This window comes from Hemibagrus wyckioides, linkage group LG07, assembly GCF_019097595.1.
Source record: "Hemibagrus wyckioides isolate EC202008001 linkage group LG07, SWU_Hwy_1.0, whole genome shotgun sequence".
Taxonomy (NCBI): Eukaryota; Metazoa; Chordata; class Actinopteri; order Siluriformes; family Bagridae; genus Hemibagrus; species Hemibagrus wyckioides.
The window spans coordinates 18,494,633-18,516,166 of record NC_080716.1 but is presented as its reverse complement, the minus strand read 5'-3'; the positions used below and the strand labels follow the sequence as shown (position 1 = coordinate 18,516,166).

General features: G+C 38.5%; 2 protein-coding genes, 1 long non-coding RNA gene and 1 other non-coding gene across 8 annotated transcripts in view; 1 reads left to right on the top strand and 3 right to left on the bottom strand.

Moving 5' to 3' along the window:
* LOC131355793 (uncharacterized) overlaps positions 1-2,280 on the top strand; it is a 39,739-nt gene extending 37,459 nt beyond the window's left edge. Inside the window, exon 3 of the long non-coding RNA XR_009204944.1 lies at positions 2,162-2,280. This is a non-coding gene — a long non-coding RNA (uncharacterized LOC131355793). The remainder of the gene's footprint in view (positions 1-2,161) is intronic.
* Positions 1-21,534, bottom strand: part of rwdd (RWD domain containing 4) — a 269,519-nt gene that overhangs the window by 50,104 nt on the left and 197,881 nt on the right. The window lies entirely within an intron of this gene.
* Positions 1-21,534, bottom strand: part of pcxb (pyruvate carboxylase b) — a 222,481-nt gene that overhangs the window by 195,076 nt on the left and 5,871 nt on the right. For all 4 annotated transcript variants that reach the window (XM_058394276.1, XM_058394274.1, XM_058394275.1 and 1 more), the window contains 6 exons: positions 16,917-17,059; positions 16,622-16,806; positions 12,130-12,295; positions 11,881-12,026; positions 11,237-11,354; positions 9,194-9,345 (listed from right to left, as the gene is read on the bottom strand). In XM_058394276.1, the coding sequence (XP_058250259.1) occupies positions 9,194-9,345; positions 11,237-11,354; positions 11,881-12,026; positions 12,130-12,295; positions 16,622-16,806; positions 16,917-17,058 (909 nt within the window). In that variant the 5' untranslated portion in view covers position 17,059. The remainder of the gene's footprint in view (positions 1-9,193; positions 9,346-11,236; positions 11,355-11,880; positions 12,027-12,129; positions 12,296-16,621; positions 16,807-16,916; positions 17,060-21,534) is intronic.
* On the bottom strand, positions 9,938-10,029 carry trnar-ucu (transfer RNA arginine (anticodon UCU)). Its single transcript is given in 2 exon segments — positions 9,938-9,973; positions 9,993-10,029. It is a non-coding gene; the product is annotated as a tRNA-Arg (tRNA).

Genomic DNA, 21,534 nt, shown 5'->3' with positions numbered 1-21,534 from the left:
CAGTTTCAGTGTCTCCATTTTTGCCTTTTTTTTTACAGAACATTCAGCATGCGTGGTCAAGACACTGAAATTGATTGTTTAAAAGTGAACAGCATGGCATGCACGTCATCGTGCAGGCAGAGAAATAATCAGTGCTAGAGGAGATTGCTATCTCGCTAGATTCAATAAACGTAGCCCCGATTACTCTTGTCAGTCACCATGGCAACCATTCACGACAGCTGGCCTGGGGAATTGAGGATGAATATCTGACTAACTCTGAAAGAGACATACATACGCTTTCATACACACACCTACTGCGGAATACCAGAGAGCTTGTTAACAGGACGCTTTCAGAAGGACGACAGGAGACAACTTCGAGACTCTTTCTATGCAGTAGCAATCTCTTTCTCACATTCTTAGAAATTTAGACATGCAAAACTATCTGCACTGACAGAAGAAGGAAGTGAAGACCTCAATTAAACTAGTGGGAAAGATGAAAAACAGGTCCAAGGCTGAGTTTCAGCTCAAAACACCTCCCTTTTTATGCCAAGCACAACACAGTAGACTAAAGAAGGCTCTGAGAAAAGGACATTAGGTTTAATTTAGGGACAGGACACTTGTGAGGACATTTAGTAAAAAGGTCAGTGAGGTTACAGTTAAGAGAGAGAGAGACAGAGACAGACAAAGAGAGAGAGAGAGAGAGAGAGATCAGAAAGTGTCTCCTAAGGACACATGCTTGATAATTGGATGGCTGAAGCATGTTATGCATACATTATGTGGGAAATGAAATAGATAGGAGTAATGAACTGAAAATTTGCAAAAGATATCAGCCATAAAGATTTGTGTGTACAAGTATTATGTATACCTACACTGCTGGGTGTCTTGTCTAAGCTGACAATGGGTGTGTTTTCATGTGGGGTTTAATCTCATGTCCCCTGATCAACTCGTTGGAACTGAGCTACTCAGCTCTGTCATTTTACCTTAAATTTATGTCTTAACAGACATGGTGGCTTCGGTTGGCCTGAAGGTTGTCAGTGTTTTCAATACAATTACAGTTCACCTCGCAGGCAGCTCAGTGTTTTAATCTGCTGCATAGTAGATGTGAATGTAGAGTATATGTTTGTGTGTGTCTGTGTCCAGTCTGTGTGTATGAGGGCGTGCATATGGAATGAAGATCTTTGTGTGCCAGCTGAGGGCTGGAGTTTATATCACCAGAGGCTTGTCTGTTTGGAAAGATTTGGCAGCCATTTGTGCAACACCCACTCACTGCAGTTCACACAGCCTCAAGGAGAAGAAAGAGAGAGAGAGAGAGAGAGAGATAGCCAAGTAATGATTTTTATTGCTCTGGAGCGAGTAAAGGTGAGATGTGAGGAGGAAATGATAGAATCGGGTTAGCTAAGGCTCTCGTTTTAGTTTATGAGTTTCTCCATTTTCAAGATCTACTACGGGAATTATTCATCGGCTCTCTTTTTTTATATGACCAATCACCTCGAAAGCTAATTTGTTGCTAGTGACACATGCATCGATTTGCCAATAAAACCATCTGCAATTTAAATCATATTTAGAGAGAAAAGGAGAGAGAGCCAGAAAAACACACATTAAAAATCACACACACAAAAAGGAAATCAATGAACAGACCCAATTCTGGCACGGACACACACACACACACACACACGCTCAGAGTATTAAAATAAAATTGCAATCTGAGCAGAAATCCTCTGTTTACAACAAAGATCCTTTGATTACAATTACGTATAAATATTCCCCATGCCTGTGTGTATGTGTATCTACATGAGGGATCTGGTAGCTTAGTGGTTATGTGTTCGACTACTGATCTGAAGGTTCGAATCCCAGGTCCACCAAGCTGCTACTGCTGGGCCCTTGAACAAGGCCCTTAACCATCAATTGTATAACAAATAAAAAAGTAAGTTGCTTTGGATAAGGGTGTATACTGTAAGTGCAACATTTGTCTCCAATATGCTTTACTTCTTACACACATTCTAATGCAGGCCATGATTTTTAAAGATGCCTTCCTTTAGTGTTTGGACACCAGCATAATGATGCTGCAGTATCTTTATAATGCTATACTGTAGTGCATGGGTGTACATGTCTTTTCACAACACAGTGTAAAATATGCTATAATTTTTTTAAAAATTCAACCAGAGTAATTTTATCACTACAGGGCAGTTGCAGGTCATGGAACAGAGGGAGCCGACAGACCAGCGAGAGACTGAGAGGAGTGTGAGCGCCGCAGGGTCAGAGGCCGTAAATGAAGGTTCACACTGACTAAGGAACACTGACAGTGTGTGGCACTGAGAAATGCACAAATAATCTCGTCAAAAGTGTTGCACCTTATTGTGCGCCTCATGTTTTTCATTTTAGCAGTACATTCCCGAACAGAGTAGGCTAATCCAAGAAAAACTTCTTTAAATTTAATCTGAAACAATGGAAGTAGATGTAAAAAAAAAAAAAATGTCGAGGTGAATTCATTCTTGAGGAAAGAGGAAGCGCAAAGGGGTGGGACTGCTTGTGAGAGGGGAACAGCGAGAATACACAAGATGGAGGGATGATTAAATGAGTGAGCTTTGACCCGAGAAGGTCTCGCCTTTCCAAAAATAGTGCAAGGAATTCATGCCTTCCAGAAACAGCACGGTTTTTCAATCATGACTCATCCTTCTGTCAGACAGCAGGCAAACGGATGCATTTGCAACAGTCACATCACATGCAGTACTGTTTATACAAACAGCTTGTGACGGACAATAAGTGTCCAGTCAAGAAGCTATAAAAAAAACACTATAAGTCCCTTTATGTGTGTGTGCGTGAGCGTTTGTGTGTGTGTGTGTGTGTGTGTGTGGTCAGTCTGCTGTAACTGATTTGATTTTGGTCATATCAATGTCACCAGCAATAAATGCTACCCTTCACAGACAGAGGGCATCTTTACATGCGGTACTGCTGGATCTTCAGGCTCTTTAGTGTGTGTATGTGTGTGTGTGTGTGTGAGAGAGAGAGAAGAAAGAAAGAGAGAGAGAGAGAGAGAGAGAGAGACAGACAGACAGACAGACATACAGAGGGAGAGAGAGAGAGGGGGAAAAGTGTGTGTTCATTTTGACCCTATAAAGATGAGTGTCCTTCTCTTCCACTGGTTATTCCTCTCTCCTTATCTTTCATTCCATCAGCATTCTTCATTCATTCTGGCTTTAGTCCTACTTTCCTTGTCTCATCCAAAATAACAGGGTGGTTTTGGATTTCCTCCATCTCCATCTTCATTCACTGCTTAAAATTCTATCGAAATGCACCTTTTATAGCTTTCTTTCTCTCTCCACCTTTCTACTGCCCTCCCATAAACACACACTCTCTCTCTCTCTCTCTCTCTCTCTCACACACACACACACACACACACACATACACACACATGGCAGATTTTCCATTATCAACACAAGCACACAATATTATTGACCTTTAAATCTATATAGTTACATGCATCAAATAAACACAAAATACAAAAGGCAAAGTAATTGAGTAGGGATTTGAAGAGCTGTGTGTAAATTAATGAGCTCTATAAATTAATTTATGGAGTGAAATCAGCTTTGATGAATTAGCACAGAAATCAAACCAAGGGCAAGAAAAGGAGATGGCGGGAAGGAGAGGAATAAAATAGCAGGATTAATAAAATTTGATAGGAGACATGAGTGAATCAATGAGAGAGTAAGAGAGGGAATTGGCTGGAGAGAGAGAGAGTAAGAGAGAGAGAGAGAGAGAGAGAGAGCATGACTGAGAGAGAGAGAGAGAGAGAGAGAGAGAGCATGACTGAGAGAGAGAGAGAGAGAGAGAGAGCATGACTGAGAGAGAGAGCATGACTGAGAGAGAGAGAGAGAGAGAGAGAGAGAGAGAGAGAGAGCACTATAAACATGTTCATTAAAGCTTGTATGGTTTAATAAAGCAGAGCATAGCACTCATCTAAATGACGAAATCAAAATAATCCCTCCCCTCAATCCATATTCTCTTTCTCTCTCTTTTCTGTTTGGCCTTTTTCTTTCTTCCTATCGATCACTTAACATTCCATTCCGTTTTCATTTGCTCTCCTATGCATTCTTCCCATCCTCCACACTGTTTTATCCTTAACCTCATCCCTCACCTTTTTGATTCATATCCCTCTCCCCTTCTTGCCATCCACCCATCAATCCACTCTTCTGCTCCTCTGCAGTGAAAAGCCTTCTGCTGCTTGTACATGTTTTCACTGAGGGGCAGGTGAAAAGCTTTCCTTTAAACACATGCACTTATGTGTACACACACACACACACACACACACAGATGCTGGAATTCATAAATAGGTTATGTGCACCCTGAACATTCCTAACCTTCTAATTATTGACTTGCAAATTGCCTTTTTTGTTTGCTCTTTTTAGATATAGAATGTCTTATCACACAGCATCAAATTAAAAAACATGCTGATTAAAAATGCAGTCTCATGCTGGATTATGTGCCGCGATGCGCTAATAATGTGTAATATGAATTTTCCACACTGCTACATAATAGAAATCTCTCTGTCTCTCTCTCTGTCTCTCTCTCTCTCTCTGTCTCTCTCTCTCTCTCTCTCTCTCTCACACACACACACACACAAACTGTCAGTGAGATGTTTAATTGCTCAGGTGCAGTGGATATTGGGCTATAACAGTGAAATATGCAACTGTAGTTGAGGAATTAATGCATCTCTGCTCTGATTAAATGTGTGTGTTGAAGTTAGCAGTCCTCCAGTTGAAGGGTCAAACGTTCCTCGACTGCTGCTAATGACTGACTCTTCAGATCATTTCTAATTAACACACTCAGTTTGATGCACATTAGATTATGAAGAGCAGAGGTTAATGCAACATTATGAATGAAGTCAGTAATGCTGTGGATATTAGATTAACCCTTTCAGCATGTTTTGCGTTGGGGAAAATTTTTAAAAAAATTCCCAAGGCCCTAATTTATATCATGAATAAATTAAAAAAAAGAAATAAAAAATAATTAACTGACTAACAAAATAATCAAAACAAACACAATAAATAAATAAATAAATAAATGAGATTTAAAAAGGATTAATAAATAAAAAAAAAAAAGCGAGCTGATTTTCTAACAGGGTCCGTGGAGGATTGTGCCTTTTATGTGCTTTTTCTTTTGTATACTTGCTGTAATGAATATGCAGCTTGTGCTGTTTATAACTGACTCAGAAGGTTGAGTGTTAAATTTACAGAAGCTCATTGTTTCAGCTGAAGGAAAACAAAAAGAAAAAGGTAAAACATCTTCAACAATGAGCATGTTTGCCAAAAAGATGGCAGACTAAACTAATCAGAAAGTGCATCAAACTGATCATAAATATGGTCTGACGTTAAATAGCACACACATTCTCAATATGATGAGTGTGAACTGAGCTGTTGAAAAGATTTCCATTCAGTGCCTTATCAACATAATTCACACTCATATCTACACGCTTTCATTTCATGTCATATTCTGAAGAGTTTCTCAGCAGTTTCTCTGCATTTAGTCAACGTTATTCTTCAATTACACATCCATTTTACTTTTTATTCAGTCAGATTTTGTCTGCATGTGACTTTTCTAATTGCGAAAGCAAATCATTGATCATTATTCTGGATCTTAGTTCATCAGGTTTGCATCATCAGTCTAGATGCTACCAACAAAGATAAGTGAAAATCCTTATATTAAGATAAAAAATGATAATACAAGCAGTATACCAGACAGGAATAATCTTTGTTCAGCAGCCCAAATTATGCGGTGCATCTGCACACACACATTTGCATAGTTGTTCAACTAAGATGGGAAATCAGAGGAAACTGGAGAATCCTGAGGAAACCCACATGGTCATGTCTACATGTGTAACTCTGGACAGACAGTAACCCAAGGACAGGATTGAACAGTGGATCCTGATGTCTGTAAGGCGACAACGTTACCATCTGCATCTGCATCACCTCACAATAGAAAAATAGAAGAAATGGTCTCTCTATATATATATGATATATATATGATTCCATAGGCAGAAATGCTCCAAAAACAAAACATTCAAGTCGCTCCTAATGAGTTCTTTTATCTTAAAATGCAATGCTGCTTTGAGAAAGCTGTTTATACTGTTTATAGCAGTGTTCTATAGACTGTTCATACATGCATGTGCATCCTGTTTGCAAATACAGCATTTTTATATTTAATGTGATTGTGCACATGGAACCGGGGAGTGCCGGGGGGACTCACACTGCCCCCTGCTGTGTGACAGGCAACGCAACAGTGTGAGTGCACGTAAAATGATAGGGTTCCCTGTCAACACACTAGAACCATCATCTTGCCAAGTTTCATCAAGGGATGAAAATGGAAAATATATCCATCCTGTCTGCTGCAGCTCCTCGGTATGATATTTTTTTTTCTAGGATTCCATCTCTTCCTGTCATCTGTCCTCTCTTCCGCACCTGCCAACTTCACTAATATCATTTCAAAGGATGACACATACAAATTTGCTTCTCATCGGAGAGAATGACTTATCAAAACTGACAGCGCTTGCTTTATCAGCAGATGTGACTTGGTAACACACACACACACACACACACACAGACACACGCAAACACACACATATGAAAAAGTTTTGAGACATTACTGGACATCTCTGTGACAGAGGGATTCCAGATTGGACTCCCCACCTAGTGATTATGTGTGTGTGTGTGTGTGTGTGTGTGGTGTTTTGACAGAGCACAAAGATCAGCGCAGGTTAATCCCCACAAAGGAAAGATTTTCCTCTTCCGAGTGCAGCATGAGTGATTTTCAACTTTCATTTGCACTCCTGAGCAGCTAAATGTCAATTCCACCTGCTCAGATCACTCATCCACCGAGTCGTTATGACACACAACATAAGACTTTAAACCTCTTAACAGTGCTGCTTCAGTTTTATGTAGTGCTTATCAAAACTTGTTCCCTGAAACCAAAGCATCAAACATGCACATCACATTCTTCTCTTCTGGGTCTAGAAGCTGCTGAATACATCAGAAAGTTCTGCCCCAGACAGACAACGGAAAAAATAGAAGTTTTTATACTTGCCATGAGGCTTCATATATGTTCAGAAAGCCGTTATTTATATTTTATAAAGCTTTAGAGATGCCAGAGCTTTTAGAAGCATAATCCAAGGTGAGGAATGGACATCGCAGATAAGATAAGATAAGATCTCTCCCTCTCCTTCAACACTGCTCAAAGTTGTGTCATTACATAAAGTCACATATTGTAAAAAAAAAAAAAAAAAAGAAAGAAAAGAAAGAAAAAAAAGTGTGAGGTCAAAAATCTGCAAAACCTCAGCTATGATTAAACTGAAGCGCAGATCAGGTTGAGCAATGCGGAGAGAGAAGTGAGTGTGAAGGCGGGAGAGAAAGAGGAGGGTTAGAGAAAGAACAACAGGGCAGTGTGTTAACTTTTTAACAGGTTGAACTGGTGCTTGAAATGTTTCAAGTGTTGTAGCACAAATTAATCCATAATAATACTTCTCAACAAGTGATAATCTGTGTAGGTGGGAACAATTTGTCACTGAAAAATGCAGAAAAATAAAATTTAATATGAAATTTTTTAAATGAATGGTAAATTGGAGGATTATTATTATTATTATTATTATTATTATTATTATTATTATTATTATTATTATTATTGTTATTGTTGTTGTTATTATTATTATTAATATTAGTATTAGTATTATTCATCTAATTGACCTTATGTCACATGGTAAGACCTTTTTCTCTTTTGCTTCTTTTTATTTTTATTTTATTTCTTATATTCTTTAACAGGCCTGTCACTTTTTACTCAAACATATGTTCAAACATGAGGTTATAAATTCATATTCAAACTATAATTTGCCCATATGAATATTAATATGCAGCCTACATGCATTAGACAGCTTTTAATTTTGTTATTTAGCATCTGATCCAGCAGTGGGTGCCCTAAAAAGTTTAAATGTCCTCTTGACCTATCAGCGAATTAAGCTAATGATAGCAAAATGTAAGCTAATAGCAAGCAGTAGAACTGCCTTGAGCGGACAGTTATGACCGGAAATCATCCAAAAAAGCAGCGTGTGGAAGTATTTTGGGTTCTACACTGTAGATGGCGAATTTATGGCTAAAGATAAGGCTTAGACCTCCACAACAAATCTTCAGGGTCACCTACTGACTTACCACCACATCAAGGCAGCAGAAAGTCAGACAGAGCCAAGTATACAACCTCATATTATTCTGTGACGTTGTCTTCTTCTTCTTCTTTCGGCTTTCCCTTCAGGGGTCACCACAGCAAATCGTCTCTCTCCACCTGTCCCTATCTTCTGCATCCTCAACACTTGCACCCACTAGCTTCATATCCTCATTTATTACATATTCTGTGACGTACAGAGTGTTAATATAATACTAAAAAGAATGTTCGTGTTGTGGTAGCCTTTTTTGAGTGGACGGAGGGAATGTATTTGAACATATTCGAACGAATCACGTGACATTTGAAATTTGTTCGAAAATTTTCCAAAAATGTGTCAGCCCTACACTTTACTCAAATTGCTGTAATGAAATGCACTGACAGTGACACCGAATAACATTTGTATCTTTTCCGTGCACTATTGCTTGCCAGATGGAAAATGTTTGATAATTACACACATCGAGTAGTGGTAATAATTATTAAATTACATAAATGTAATTTGTACAACTACACAGTGATCACGTTTGCGTTGGTGTGACTGTGATCTTGCAGATATTAGCGCCCGAGCAACAACATGAACACACTGTACAGCCCTGGAAAAGGAAGAGAAAAACAAGCAGGTGTGAGCAGGGGATTATGGGACAGAGAAAGTGAGAACGAGTGGATGGGTATGAAGATAATAAAGGATGGTAAATATGATAAAATCAGATAAAGCGGTGGATCTAGTGAAAGCAATAATGGTTAGAGTTGGAGTTTAAAGGAGTCGGTCTCACGTCTTGCTCACTGATCCCCCTTTTCCTTTTTCCTCTGCCTGGTATTGTAGGGATTGATAAATAAAAGCCATGGATTTACTCACACCGTTTCGACAAAGAGAACACATCCCCTCGAGGGGTTAGCGGACAACACTAGTATGAGAATGTCATAAAACGCCTTATACAAGCTGCAAAGGTGGGCTAAGAATAAAAAAAAACATGATGTACTGTGTGTGTGTGTGTGTTCAGGAGAGTGTATATACCTGCTTGGCCAGTTTAACCGAGTCAGAGGTGAGTCTGTCTCTGAGATGTGGGTCCAGCTGAGCAGCAGGCGCAATCTCCACCACCTTCTGATGCCGTCTCTGAATGGAACAGTCTCTCTCATACAAATGGATCACATTTCCATACTTATCACCTGGGAAAGAAAGAGCCAGAAAAACACAGGTAAAAGACTGAGAAACAAAGCACGTCTTAAAAAAAAAAAAAAAACCCTACACGATATTTTTTAGGCTGTTCCTTTTTAAGTCTGGCGTGATTTCGCAGCCTCCTACTGAGCTAATCACTATGCAGGGATCTCATCTTGTCAATAAGATAATAAGAGTGCAGGAAAAGTGGCTGTTATTTGGGTCTCTCTGAATCACGCTCACAGATTGTAGGCGGAGTATCCTCCACAAGGGAGCGCTATTAGTCAAGACGCTGTGGTGTGCTTCATTATTAAAGAAACCTGCATTAACAGGTCTATACCTGGGATCTCTGTGCATAGTTTTCCCATGAAATTGAGAAATATTCAGTATGAGTATATTAATGTTTTGTTAATCATCAACATGTTAATCATTCTATGCGTATCCACTGGAGTCAGAACACAGCTCAGCCATGATACAGCAGCCTTGAAGCAGAAAGGGTTAAGGGCCTTGCTCAAGGGCCCAACAGTGGCAGATGCTTGAACTCTAACCATCTGATCAGTAACTCAGAGAATTAACCAATCAGCCATGAATGCCCCAAAACCACGACTCTGGTGGGACTCGAACCCACAACCTTTGAATCACTTCAATCAGTGCTACTTAGAAGTCCAATGCGCTATCCATTGCGCCACAGAGCCACACAGCGTGTGCTAATAATGAACAAGAGTCTTGGGAGGAGACTTGCATGTACAGTATCCTGGTTTATACACTGAAGCAGGAGTGAGTCTTTGGCATAAACTGTTTTGCAAGACGTTGAAAGTTATAGTATCCACATGGAACCATTTGCAGGAGTGAAAAGTGAGTCATAGGTACAGAAGCTCCGAGCAGAAGTAGTAGGTATCCAAATCAGGTAGGTAGTCAGGTAGGTAGAGGGTGAGAGGAGTTACAACAGTGGAAGTGTGCCAGGATCAGGCACCGGCATCCCATCAGAAAACTAATTGACCAGTAAATCATCTCAAACACACACTGCCATGAAAATGCTCAACATACTAGTAAAATTCTCAGCATGCACTAAAAACTACAAGGTCGATTTCAGTCTTCAACACATACACACACACACACACATATCTTGATCCCATTCTGAAGATGTTGTTCATATTTCATCTAGTGATGCTGGACTAAAATCAATACGTATCAGTTTTTGACTTGTTATTGGACTGGCAACCCTGGAAGAAAACTCTTATGACCCTGCACCAGCTAGATCTGATATGTTCACACGTTTGTGCTCAAACTCTTCGTATATCAAGTGTGAAAGACACCCTTTGCACTGCTGCTTCCATCAACAGACAACACCTGGTGCATTTTAAATAATACACAATAGACGATGTACGCCTTCTTTTTTTTTCCTTAGGGTCGAAAGTCACTTTTTTGTAATAACAATGTACATTGCTTATTAAACACAAAGCTTACAACCAGAATGTCTATTAAAAAAAAAAATCTATTTTTCCTAATAGTCTCTCCATTTGAATAAGAACCCAATAAATCTCTCAAAATTAAAATATTCAGGCCATCCACCACAACATTCAGCCCAGCCCTGTGTCCTTCAGCCGGGGTGTGTAGACGAACACCAGCAATAAAAAACACCAGAGAGCTACTTTGCATCACTGACACTGTGTCCTTGTTCTTTCTCGCATAGTGAGCTCACTGCTTCCCCCTCGAAACGCTGCTGTTCTCCCTTAACATGCTAGATTCACTTTTAAACGTATAACATCAAGTAAGCACCCGGCGCCAGAGGAACAAATCATGCTTAATGAGTGAAAATACTCCCACATAATGGCAAGAATACGCCAGAGTCAAGCTAATAAATCATAGTAAGAGGGGACACACACACACACACACACTCACCTAGAATTTGCACCTCGATGTGGCGTGGTTTCTCAATGAACTTCTCTACGAACAGAGCGCCGTTTCCAAAAGCAGCCAAAGCCTCAGAGTATGCCCTTTGATAATTCTCCTCTAACTCCTGCGAAATGATTCATTTCAAAAATTACAATTCATTTCTAATAACAATACTTATCAAACATGGCTATATATGGAAAGTGGAGTAAAACCTTATCAAAGCAGGGTTTTTTTTTAGGCTGTCTTGCAACTTTGATTAAAAAAATCAGGACAAGCCTTCAATTAAAGAAAAAGGTTTGCATGATTTATTATTATTATTATTTTTAAATAATTCATAATATATATATATTTCTCTCTTTCCCTTTCTCTCTTGCTGAGCCAAGGGCAACATTTTTAATTTTGTTGCAGGTGTATCTACGATATTAGTATTGTTTAAATTATTCATATAAAGGTGTTAGATTTGTTATAATTTGCTCATATGCTTGTTATGAGTTATAAATAAATTATTAGGTAGTGAGAATGTCAGGGGAATTAGTAGGTAGAGAAAACAATTTAATTGCTCTACATTAAGATGAAAATTGTTATATACTGGTAGATAGCCATCAAATGGATTCACAAATATGAATATACACAAACACACACACACACACCTCATATTCCCTGACCACCCGCATGCCACGTCCACCTCCCCCATAGGCTGCTTTGAAAATAATGGGAAAGCCGTAGGTCTTAGCAAACTCCTGAGCCTCCTGGAGGCAGGATATCGGTGAATTTGTCCCTGGAACGACTGGAACACCTACACATATGTAAACAAGTAGATTATTCATGTATCAAGGATTATTCATGTATCAAGGACATACAGGAGGACGTTTTTTATATGATAAGATAAACCACCATACCAGCTTGGATGGCTAGAGCACGAGCCTCTACTTTATCTCCCATCTTGCGTACAACTTCTGGACTTGGGCCAATGAATCTGACCCCTGAGTCCTCGCAGGCCTGAGCAAAATCTGACCGCTCTGACAAGAACCCATATCCTGGATGGATGGCATCCACATTATTCTCCTGCAAAAGAATGCAAAGAGGGAGACCAATGAGAATTTTGAAAAGGTTTTTTTTTAAAAAATGCAAATGAGATGAGGGGGAAAAAAGACAGAAGATGTGCGTCAGCCCTAATTAGTCTGCAAGTATTCAAAGCAAATACTAAATTTATTAAAATCCCAATCAGGGGGTAATTGGAAGCCAGCCTCCCTCTGTTTGGCTGAGTGTGTGCTCCCCATGATAATGGATTAGGAGGAAGAGACCCACTAAATCACTCTCACAGAATAAGGCAGGATGTTTGGAAAAATCTGTGTGTACGTAAGGTATGTGTGTTTCGGGAGGATTGGAGGCACCTTATTTTTACAGTCATAGATAAGCACCTGGTCTGACTGTAAAAATTATACAGAAACCACTCAAGGCCCTAGCTGTGTACCATGATTAGAGGCAGGCTGAGTCTGAAGGTCTGGCCACGCCTTTGTTTTCATTAACCTCAGCTTTGAATAGCCATTTATCCATCCATTTTAGTATCTCCATACTAAAACTTTAGCAAAAAAATAATAATTTTAAAATACTTGCAAAAGAAACCACAAAACAAAAGATTTTTCCACACCTTAGAACAATATTCACTTGGTGGCACAAAAGTCTCTTTGTCTCTTAATAAAGCACAGCCTGCACCTCGTGTTCATTTAGAGAGCAATGGCATTCAATATAATTGACTTGAGTCGTCACATCCTGAACTCCATTAACACACAATTCTCAAGGTGCAAACATTGTGAAGCAAAACGTCTCACACCAGTAGGAGTGTAGGACTGGTTGAACAGTTTACAAGATTACATGCTACGGAGCATGGCATTGTGCAGAAAGACCTGAAATTGTGAGTTAAAAATCCTACCACCACCAAGCTGCCACTACTGGGACCTTGGGCAAGGCCCTTAACTTTCAATTGCTGCTTGTATAAAAATGAGATAAATCTAAGTTGCTTTGGATAGGGGTGTCTGCCAAATACAGATGGCCTTTATATTATATTATAAATGGCATTGGGCTGTGGGCAGTGGGCAGTGGTAGCTCAAGTGGTTAAGGCTCTGGGTTGTTGATCAGCGGGTTGGTTTTCAAGCCCCAGCACTACCAAGCTGCCGCTGTTGGGTCCCTGACCTCCTTGAGTGCTGTGGGTTCTGACCACCACCTCCAAAGTTAGGATATGTTAAGAAAGAGTTTCACTACGCTCTAAGGTATGTATGACAATAATAAAAGCTTCTTATTCTTAAGCAGCACTGGGTAAAAAGCACAGCCATGTTTAAACCACTTTCCAGTAATATTTATAAGTATATCCATCTATCTGTGTCATGGGGAACCTCATTCACACACTACGGACAATTTAGAGATGCCAATCAGCCTATAACACATGTCTTTGGGCTTGGGGATGAAGCTGGAGTATTTTAATTGAACTTAAATGTACATACTATATGTGAGCATCTAAATTAATTATCAGTTCTTTCCTCAATCACATGGTAGCAGGGCCAAAACCTGATGATGAAGCTGGCTACTGGTTTTCAATGGTGTAATAGTTAACCTAATGCTAGCTAACCCTACACTCACTAAAGAAAAATGTTGCCTTCAAATAACTAAAGAATATTCTAACATGCTAAACGAATGTCTATAGCTAACTATATGTAGGTGTATAAAATGTTATGCGGAGTAAAATTGCAGAAAACAAAAGCAAACACTTGCAAGACGATTAAGAAACTCAAATAAATTGCTGGGTTAGCAACTAAAATGTCTTTCTCCCTTCTGTCTCAAACTAAACACCATCCTTCTCACTCAGTGAACAGCAACAATCTCCCAACTTTTCCCTCGGTACTCTGGGTCTAATTGGACGAAAACTCCTCCTACTCTTTCTCTAACCAATTATCGATGACACTTTCCTCCCGTAAGGGTGAAAATGTACGCTAATTGAACCTATAACAATTTACTGCTCAAAGTTGTTGGTTAAAAGCGTGGTTCCCAAATACGCAACTAACAAACTTGAAAAGATTCTTCAGGAACATATTCAAACAAATCTTTATTAGTATCCCTTACCTGGTTACACTAATTGGCCAGAAAGCAATATACTATTACAATATACTAGTCCTACCACCGTAAAGGGTGTTAAGGTGTTGACCCACAATAAACTGCCAATATAGATTCTCTCTAGCACTGTACTGCAGGGATGAACACCATTCTTCCAAAAGATTGATTTACTGAAATGGTGTTTTGATGATAGTGGTGGAGAATAAAGAGTGCTGTACTTTATTTATGGAACGTTTTTTCAGATACTTTCTATTACAAAACAAGCAGCTATATATACTGTATGGAATGTGCATAAAATATAATGTAATCTAAGCCTACATCATCTCTTCTCTTACTACAGCTGGGGCAAATTACCTTTGCCTACTTGATCAATCACTCACAAAATCATATCATGAGATCATGTGGATGCACTTTCCACTTCTATGAGGTGAATAAGGAGGGAGGAAACGTATTAGGTTTTATTTTCAGTAATATATTTCTTTTTGGTCCTGTGGATTCTCTGTTTTCCTTTTCTTTTAGGCTTGTTACATAATTTTGGGGATTGTTTGGATTTTGATTGTAGTTCATTATTATTAATATTTGTTGCTTAGCTATTTAGGACTCGATATTTAACTGCAGGCCATTTGGTTTGGGAATCTGTTAAACATAGTGTAAGCCAGTATTTGCAAAATGAGCTGTCAAAATGCATAGTTTTGCCAGTGCTGAAGATTGAATGAGAAAAAAAAAAGTGTTTCGTGAATGTATTTTGTATAAAGGCACTGAAAATCTCATTCACATTTTGGTCCATATGGAGTGCTGTGTAAAGAGTTGTGAAAAATGTAAACATGGAATTTAACTTTTACTTTAACGTTTGAACCAAATAAAAAAGGCAAATGCACAAATGAAGACCGGCTGTGTTTGTATACTGCATCTCTAATAATCACATCTAGTGGGGTTGTGTAAAAGAGTTTGATTTCAGGGACAACCCACAAGGGTTCATCTTCACTGATGAGGCAGGACTCAACCATAGCAAATAATGAATATTATTGACCACCAGGACACCAGGTACACTGCAGTGCATTGTACACAGGAGGAATTGCTCTGTGTGCTGCCATCAGCCAGTATGGGCCCATATACCACAGCTTGCTTTAATCAATGATATATATTTAATCAAGAGCAGAGCAAAGCTATATCGTTATTTCAGATAATGTCAGTTTGAGCTACATTGCTGTGGTGCTGTGGTGGACATCCTGTTCCCTGACAAAATGTTTTTTGTACTAATTAGCTTTAATTAATGCCACAGAGGAGTATTTCTCTGGATGGAAGTGGAAAGTATATGACAGGAATTCATATAAGCAGTAAAACCTTGTTCAGAAAAGGCTTGTAGGGATATTAGATTAGAGTCCTTTCCAGAGCAAAGAACACATAGCAGGAGGTACTTTGCACATCCCCTGCTGCTTTAATAGATCAGTGCATTTTTAGTTTCGTAATTATAGTTTGGGAAAATTGGAGCACCGTTTTCAGAACCACTGTCGATTTCAGTTACTTGTGAAAGAGAAAATGTTAGAGTTAGGAAATACAAACACAGAGATAGACAAGCAATAAGACAGACAGAAGTCAGGGCAAGTCAGACAGATATACAGACAGGGAAACATCTTGAGGTATTCGCATACACAATATAAGTAGAAACAGACAAATGTTGCGATCCATTCTGAAGTGATGAAGACTTTGCAGGGTTTTTGGGTAAAAGAATTCCCTAGGCAGCTGTTTGTACAGTCTTACCAAACAGGAGGGATAAAAAACGTTTACTTCAAATAGCCTTTTTAAAGGTCATTGCTGAAAGGACCTACTGATGGGCACTTCACTCCAAAGATTCAGCCAAAGTAACCAAATGGTTTTTTTTTTTCCATCTCAAGTTGAAGAACAAAATATTAACATTATTTAAAGAAAAAGCTTTAAGCAGAGTGAGTGATACAGTGATTCATTAGTTGAAGTAACAACTAGCTTGTTGTTGATAGCTTGTTCATTTGTTTTGTCATGCAGTGTGAGGAAAAAGCTAAACAATTATAAGCTAAATAACTGAATAACTAGATAAATAAACAAATTACTTGAAATTTACATGAGAATGACACTGAATGAACACTGGTTTTGTCTATGAAATCTGACATTTAGCTGAAATTTAAAGGGCTGTTCCTTTTGACATTTACAAAGGGAGACCCTACAGAGTTCCCATAACCTTCAGAGTGGGAAGCATACAGTCACAATCACTTCACAATGGACTGCAGCCAGAAGGAGCTGCCTGACCTTGGCCACTTTGATGATGTCAGGTATGTGAAGGTAAGCGGCAACAGGGGGCAGCCCTTTGCCAATCAGGTAGGCCTCATCTGCTTTCTGTCTGTGCATCTGGCCTGTATCCTGCTCGGAGTACACAGCCACCGTCCGGATCCCCAGCTCCGTACATGCCCGGAATACACGGATTGCTATCTCACCTGCACACGATAGGCAATTCTCAGAAATTAAAACAAAATTATGATTGTCTGATCTACTGTTACATAAAAATAAATATTAATAGGTGAAAGCTTGTGTCAAATAGCCTCACCTCTGTTGGCTACCATAACTTTTTTGATTGGCCGGTACTCAAGGCTCTGAGGTGAGGTGTGGGCAGAGCGTGATAGCAAGTACACTCGCCGGATAGAGAGCATACGAAAGCCATACCTCACCACTCCAGGATACAACACCATCCTGAGAGAGAGAGAGAGAGAGGTTGGGGGAATAGATAAGAACAGATCATCCATTTCCATAGCTTCAATAAGACAGAATGAAATATAAAACTAAATGATCTGAGAGATGGGTCATGGTCCATAGAAGTACCTGGGACAAGGGCAATATTGAACAAAATTACTGGACAATATTACTTACATAAATGCTCAAGATTAAACTAATGACCCACTAAGTTTTATGACAACAGTTAAGTGATGCCATATTCTCCTATTTCGTTCAACATTGTTTAGACTATCCACCGTTAGAGTCCTTATTGCCCTAGAATTGCCCTCGACTTATGCTACAGTTGGTGTGTGCTTGCTGCCATCTTATGGTTCTAGGGAGTACTGCGCTACAGAAATATTAAACTTTAAACTGCTTTTTTTCCTCTCAGGGTAAAAATAGTAGTAATATTGATCACACACCTAGGTTTAAAGATTATATTGGTAATTAAGCATCATACTGAATTATGAACCATATTAACACAAACAACTTTTGGTTTAAGACATACAATATAATAGAACCTTATATTCAGGTAACAAACACTATGTACACATTAATACACTATAACCAGCTCAACAACTTTGGTAGCCAAGACCAATTAAAGAAAAGCACTGTATCCTTTTATAAAGCAGCTTCATATGAAGAAAATATTAAACAGACGGCCAGTTTTTCCTTGCATTTCAGAAATATGAAATTTAGCATTGACAAGAAAACTTATCTTGCATGATTCATGCAAAATGTAGCATTAAAAATGTATGAAATGAATTAAATGACAGTTTTTAAAGAAATTTGAAAAATGACAGCTACATAATTTATACGTAATATAATCCTGTTGTGTATTGTACATTTGGCAGAAATCACTTACAAATTATTTAAACCCTTATGAAAATAAATCATTTCGACAATGTCGAAAAATATGTTAATATCTGAAAAACATATTAAAAGGATTACTAACTAAACCCTCACAGAGATCTTACGGCTTCCACACACACACTGTTCACATTGCACACACACCCTGACTTTGTACTTTCCTAATGAGAACGTTTGTATGTTCATTTATTTTTCTGATAATGTAGCTATGTCCTGCAATTCTGTATGACATTGATGAGATACATTGCGTTCTAGTGCAATATTCGCAAGGTCAGACATGCATACGCATGTACAAGCAAAAACGTTAAGACTTGCCTGAGCATGCTGTCTTCTTTTACACTGCACACGTAATGTGGTTAATGAAGCTGAAGCCATGTCTCAGCACAGTCACACAAGAAACCTTATTAGCTTTTCAACAGAGAAGACCAAGCCCTGTTCCTGTCTTCAGTGCAGCTATAATTGCTGTGCTTAATGATAAGAAAGGGCAAGCTACTCAAAAACGTCAATGTGTCCTTTTTTTCTGCCTATTAACCTTTATGTCGTGATATAAAATCTGGTTCAAGTAAGTCAGGGTTCACAAAACCATATTCTCATGCTATTATTCTTCACATATCCTTCCTGTAATGTGATGTTTTTTACATTCTTAAATTAAAGTGGCACTTCATAAAGGAATTAAGGGGAATGTATGGACCTACTGACCAACCCAAAGCATCACAAGTCATATAGTATACAATAGAGCAGTTTTTGGGAAGCAAATAGTATAAAATTCATCTTTAGTGGAAATAAGAAAGAAAAACATACTTACAAAAAATGAGGCCTAATGGTTCTATGTTAGTCTGAATTAGCTAGCTAACTTTAACTACTACACAGAGATTTTAATCTTACATATCTTCTATATTATCTTACATATCTTCTAATATTATTTTTTAATACTCTTCATATAAGGGTAGCTGTATCTAAACAATCCACAGATCCACAGACTCAGGCCCAGATTAGCTAGCTAACATTCAGCATGCTAGGTACCTTCATTATATTTAAGGCTGAACTATTTTCATACACATGCCATTTTTCACATATCATCAAGTAAACAACATAAAATTATACATTCCATATGGCACACACATCTAACCAGCATCAGCAAGACAATTTAACTTTAATACCAGTACACCTTCATGCAATTATTCACTCAGCCAATCATGTGGTTGCAGCACAATGCTTAAAATCATGCAGATACAACGTTAATGTTCACATCAAAAATGTGATCTCAGGTACAATTCATGGTGTGGTTTGAGTATTTCAGAAACTGCTGATTTCCTGGGATTTTCAAATAAAAACAGTATCAAGAAATATGCAGGGTTTGTTGGTAAAAACACCTTGTTAAGTATCTTTTTTTGGATACTGGTTCAAAAAACTAGCCATGGTTTACAGGAGACAGCCCGAGTGGCAAGCATGGCATGGGATCTGTCGATTAGGATTTCTCACTCATTCTGAAATATATCTGATATTCCTAGAGTATTTTTAGATCCATCCATCCATTATCCTACCCAGGGTCAGCGGGAGCCTGGAGGACTCAGAACACAAGGCAGGGGACACCCTGGACTGGGTGCCAATTCATCACAGTGCACACTCACACCAAATACAGATTAAAGATCCCAATCAGCCTATATGTGTTCGTACTTGGGGAGAAATCTTGTGCACAATAAAAACATACAAATGCATGGTAGAGACAGGAATCAAACCCTCAACCTTGGTGTGAGGCAAATGTGTGAACTAGTATGCTGACAATTAAATTCACAATGTGAGCTAGGTTAATTTTAGCTCGTGTTAACTAACAAGGAACACTGCATTCCTGTTTTTCTTCCCACATGTTAGGACCAGGAGCAGGCTTATACAGACACAATTGGTTCAATGGCAGCCACATGGCCATTAAAACAACTCTTATTGTACTAGAATACTGGACATTAAAACAGTCTGCATTTAAACACTTTAAATACTTCCATTCCTGAATACACAATCGGTTTTAAAATTAAATGATGTTTTTCTGTATGAGCTTGTAACTCATTTTCAGAATGGCTTTGAGTTCAGCACCTGAATAATAAGCAGAAATCTAAAAGTTACGTGCAGTTCAGATACCAGCTAAAAGTTAACACAAACATGATTGATCTGTCTCACACACAGTTCACCTCCGTTCATGTCACTCTCTGTATGCTTAAGTCTGAGAATGACGTACGCTGTGTGTGCATGTGCATTTTGAACCGATGTCTACGAATTATCTTTGATCAGATCAGCTAATCCCAGGCAGTCCGAGTGTAGTGATCAATAAGAGATCAGCAAACAAAGCACTGATTAACACAGAACAATACACTGTCACTCACTCCTAATCTACGCAACACATGAATTCCAGCATAATCACTACACTAAAGAATTAGGTAATAGATATGAAGTGTAATCTAGGATAATTCTTCGCAGTAATCGAGTCTATTGCTTAAAAAAAAAACCTGTTACGGCAGAACGAGTTTCAGTCAGTTAATTAAGTGGGAGATGGAGGTTATTCTGAGCTCAAAAGTGAATTGTTTTTGTCTTGTGGGCTTGTAATATGTGAGCTGCTACAAACTACTATCTCATTATCTCCCAAAAATACAGACTGCTGTTCCTCCTTAGTCGTCTAATTCTGGCTCTTTCTCACCTACACACTTTCCCAGGAAAAAGAAGAGACGCATTTGCCCAAGCACCCTGTACCTTGTCCTCGGATTAAACACTTCTTCAAACAAAGACTTTACGACTATTCCCTTTCTTTGTTAGTCAATGAGACCTTTTGCAAGTCAGCACTCATCCCTGCGCTCTCTTGGGTAAATTAAAAGCAGTTATCATCCCGCATTCCACTCTGGAGTAACAGGTCATAAATAAATGAGAGACAAACAGGGATTAGTGATTTACTAAGACCTGGGACTTTTGAACAGAATCTTTAACATCTTGATTAATGGCTGATTTTGAAAAGAAATCATCTTACTAATGAAATAATATGTGATGCTAATTTATACTAATCAGAGGACTGGCCTTTCAGACGAGAATTAAGCTTAGTTCTAGACTAAAGTTAATTTTATTTATTATATAGTTATTTTATCTTTTAAAAAAAAAATTTCACATAAAAAAAACCCTACACATATTACAAAGTATTGATGTTTATTCACCATATACACTATAGTTCTGAAAATTATAAATTTTTCTGAACTGAACTGAAATTGCAGTCTTTTTGGAGATATAATAAAGTTGTAGTTGTTTTTTCCCCCAATTCTGTTCACCCCTGAAATTAAGCCAGGAGAAATATTTCAAGATGTACCTCGAATTCACATATATACAGACATATTTTCCTGACAAGGAAGTTTACAGTGGGAAATGAGTTAGTACTATATTATCAGCATCATCTGCATCAGTCTCTGTCTCATCGCGTGAGGTTTCTGTAAAATTCACTCAGCTTTTAAACCCAAGCCTTCTTGTCTACAATCCTGTCATTTCACAGATGGTTTCTCTTGGTTTATCCTGCTGCCAACATCTTTCCATTTGACTTGCTAGTGCTTCCCTGT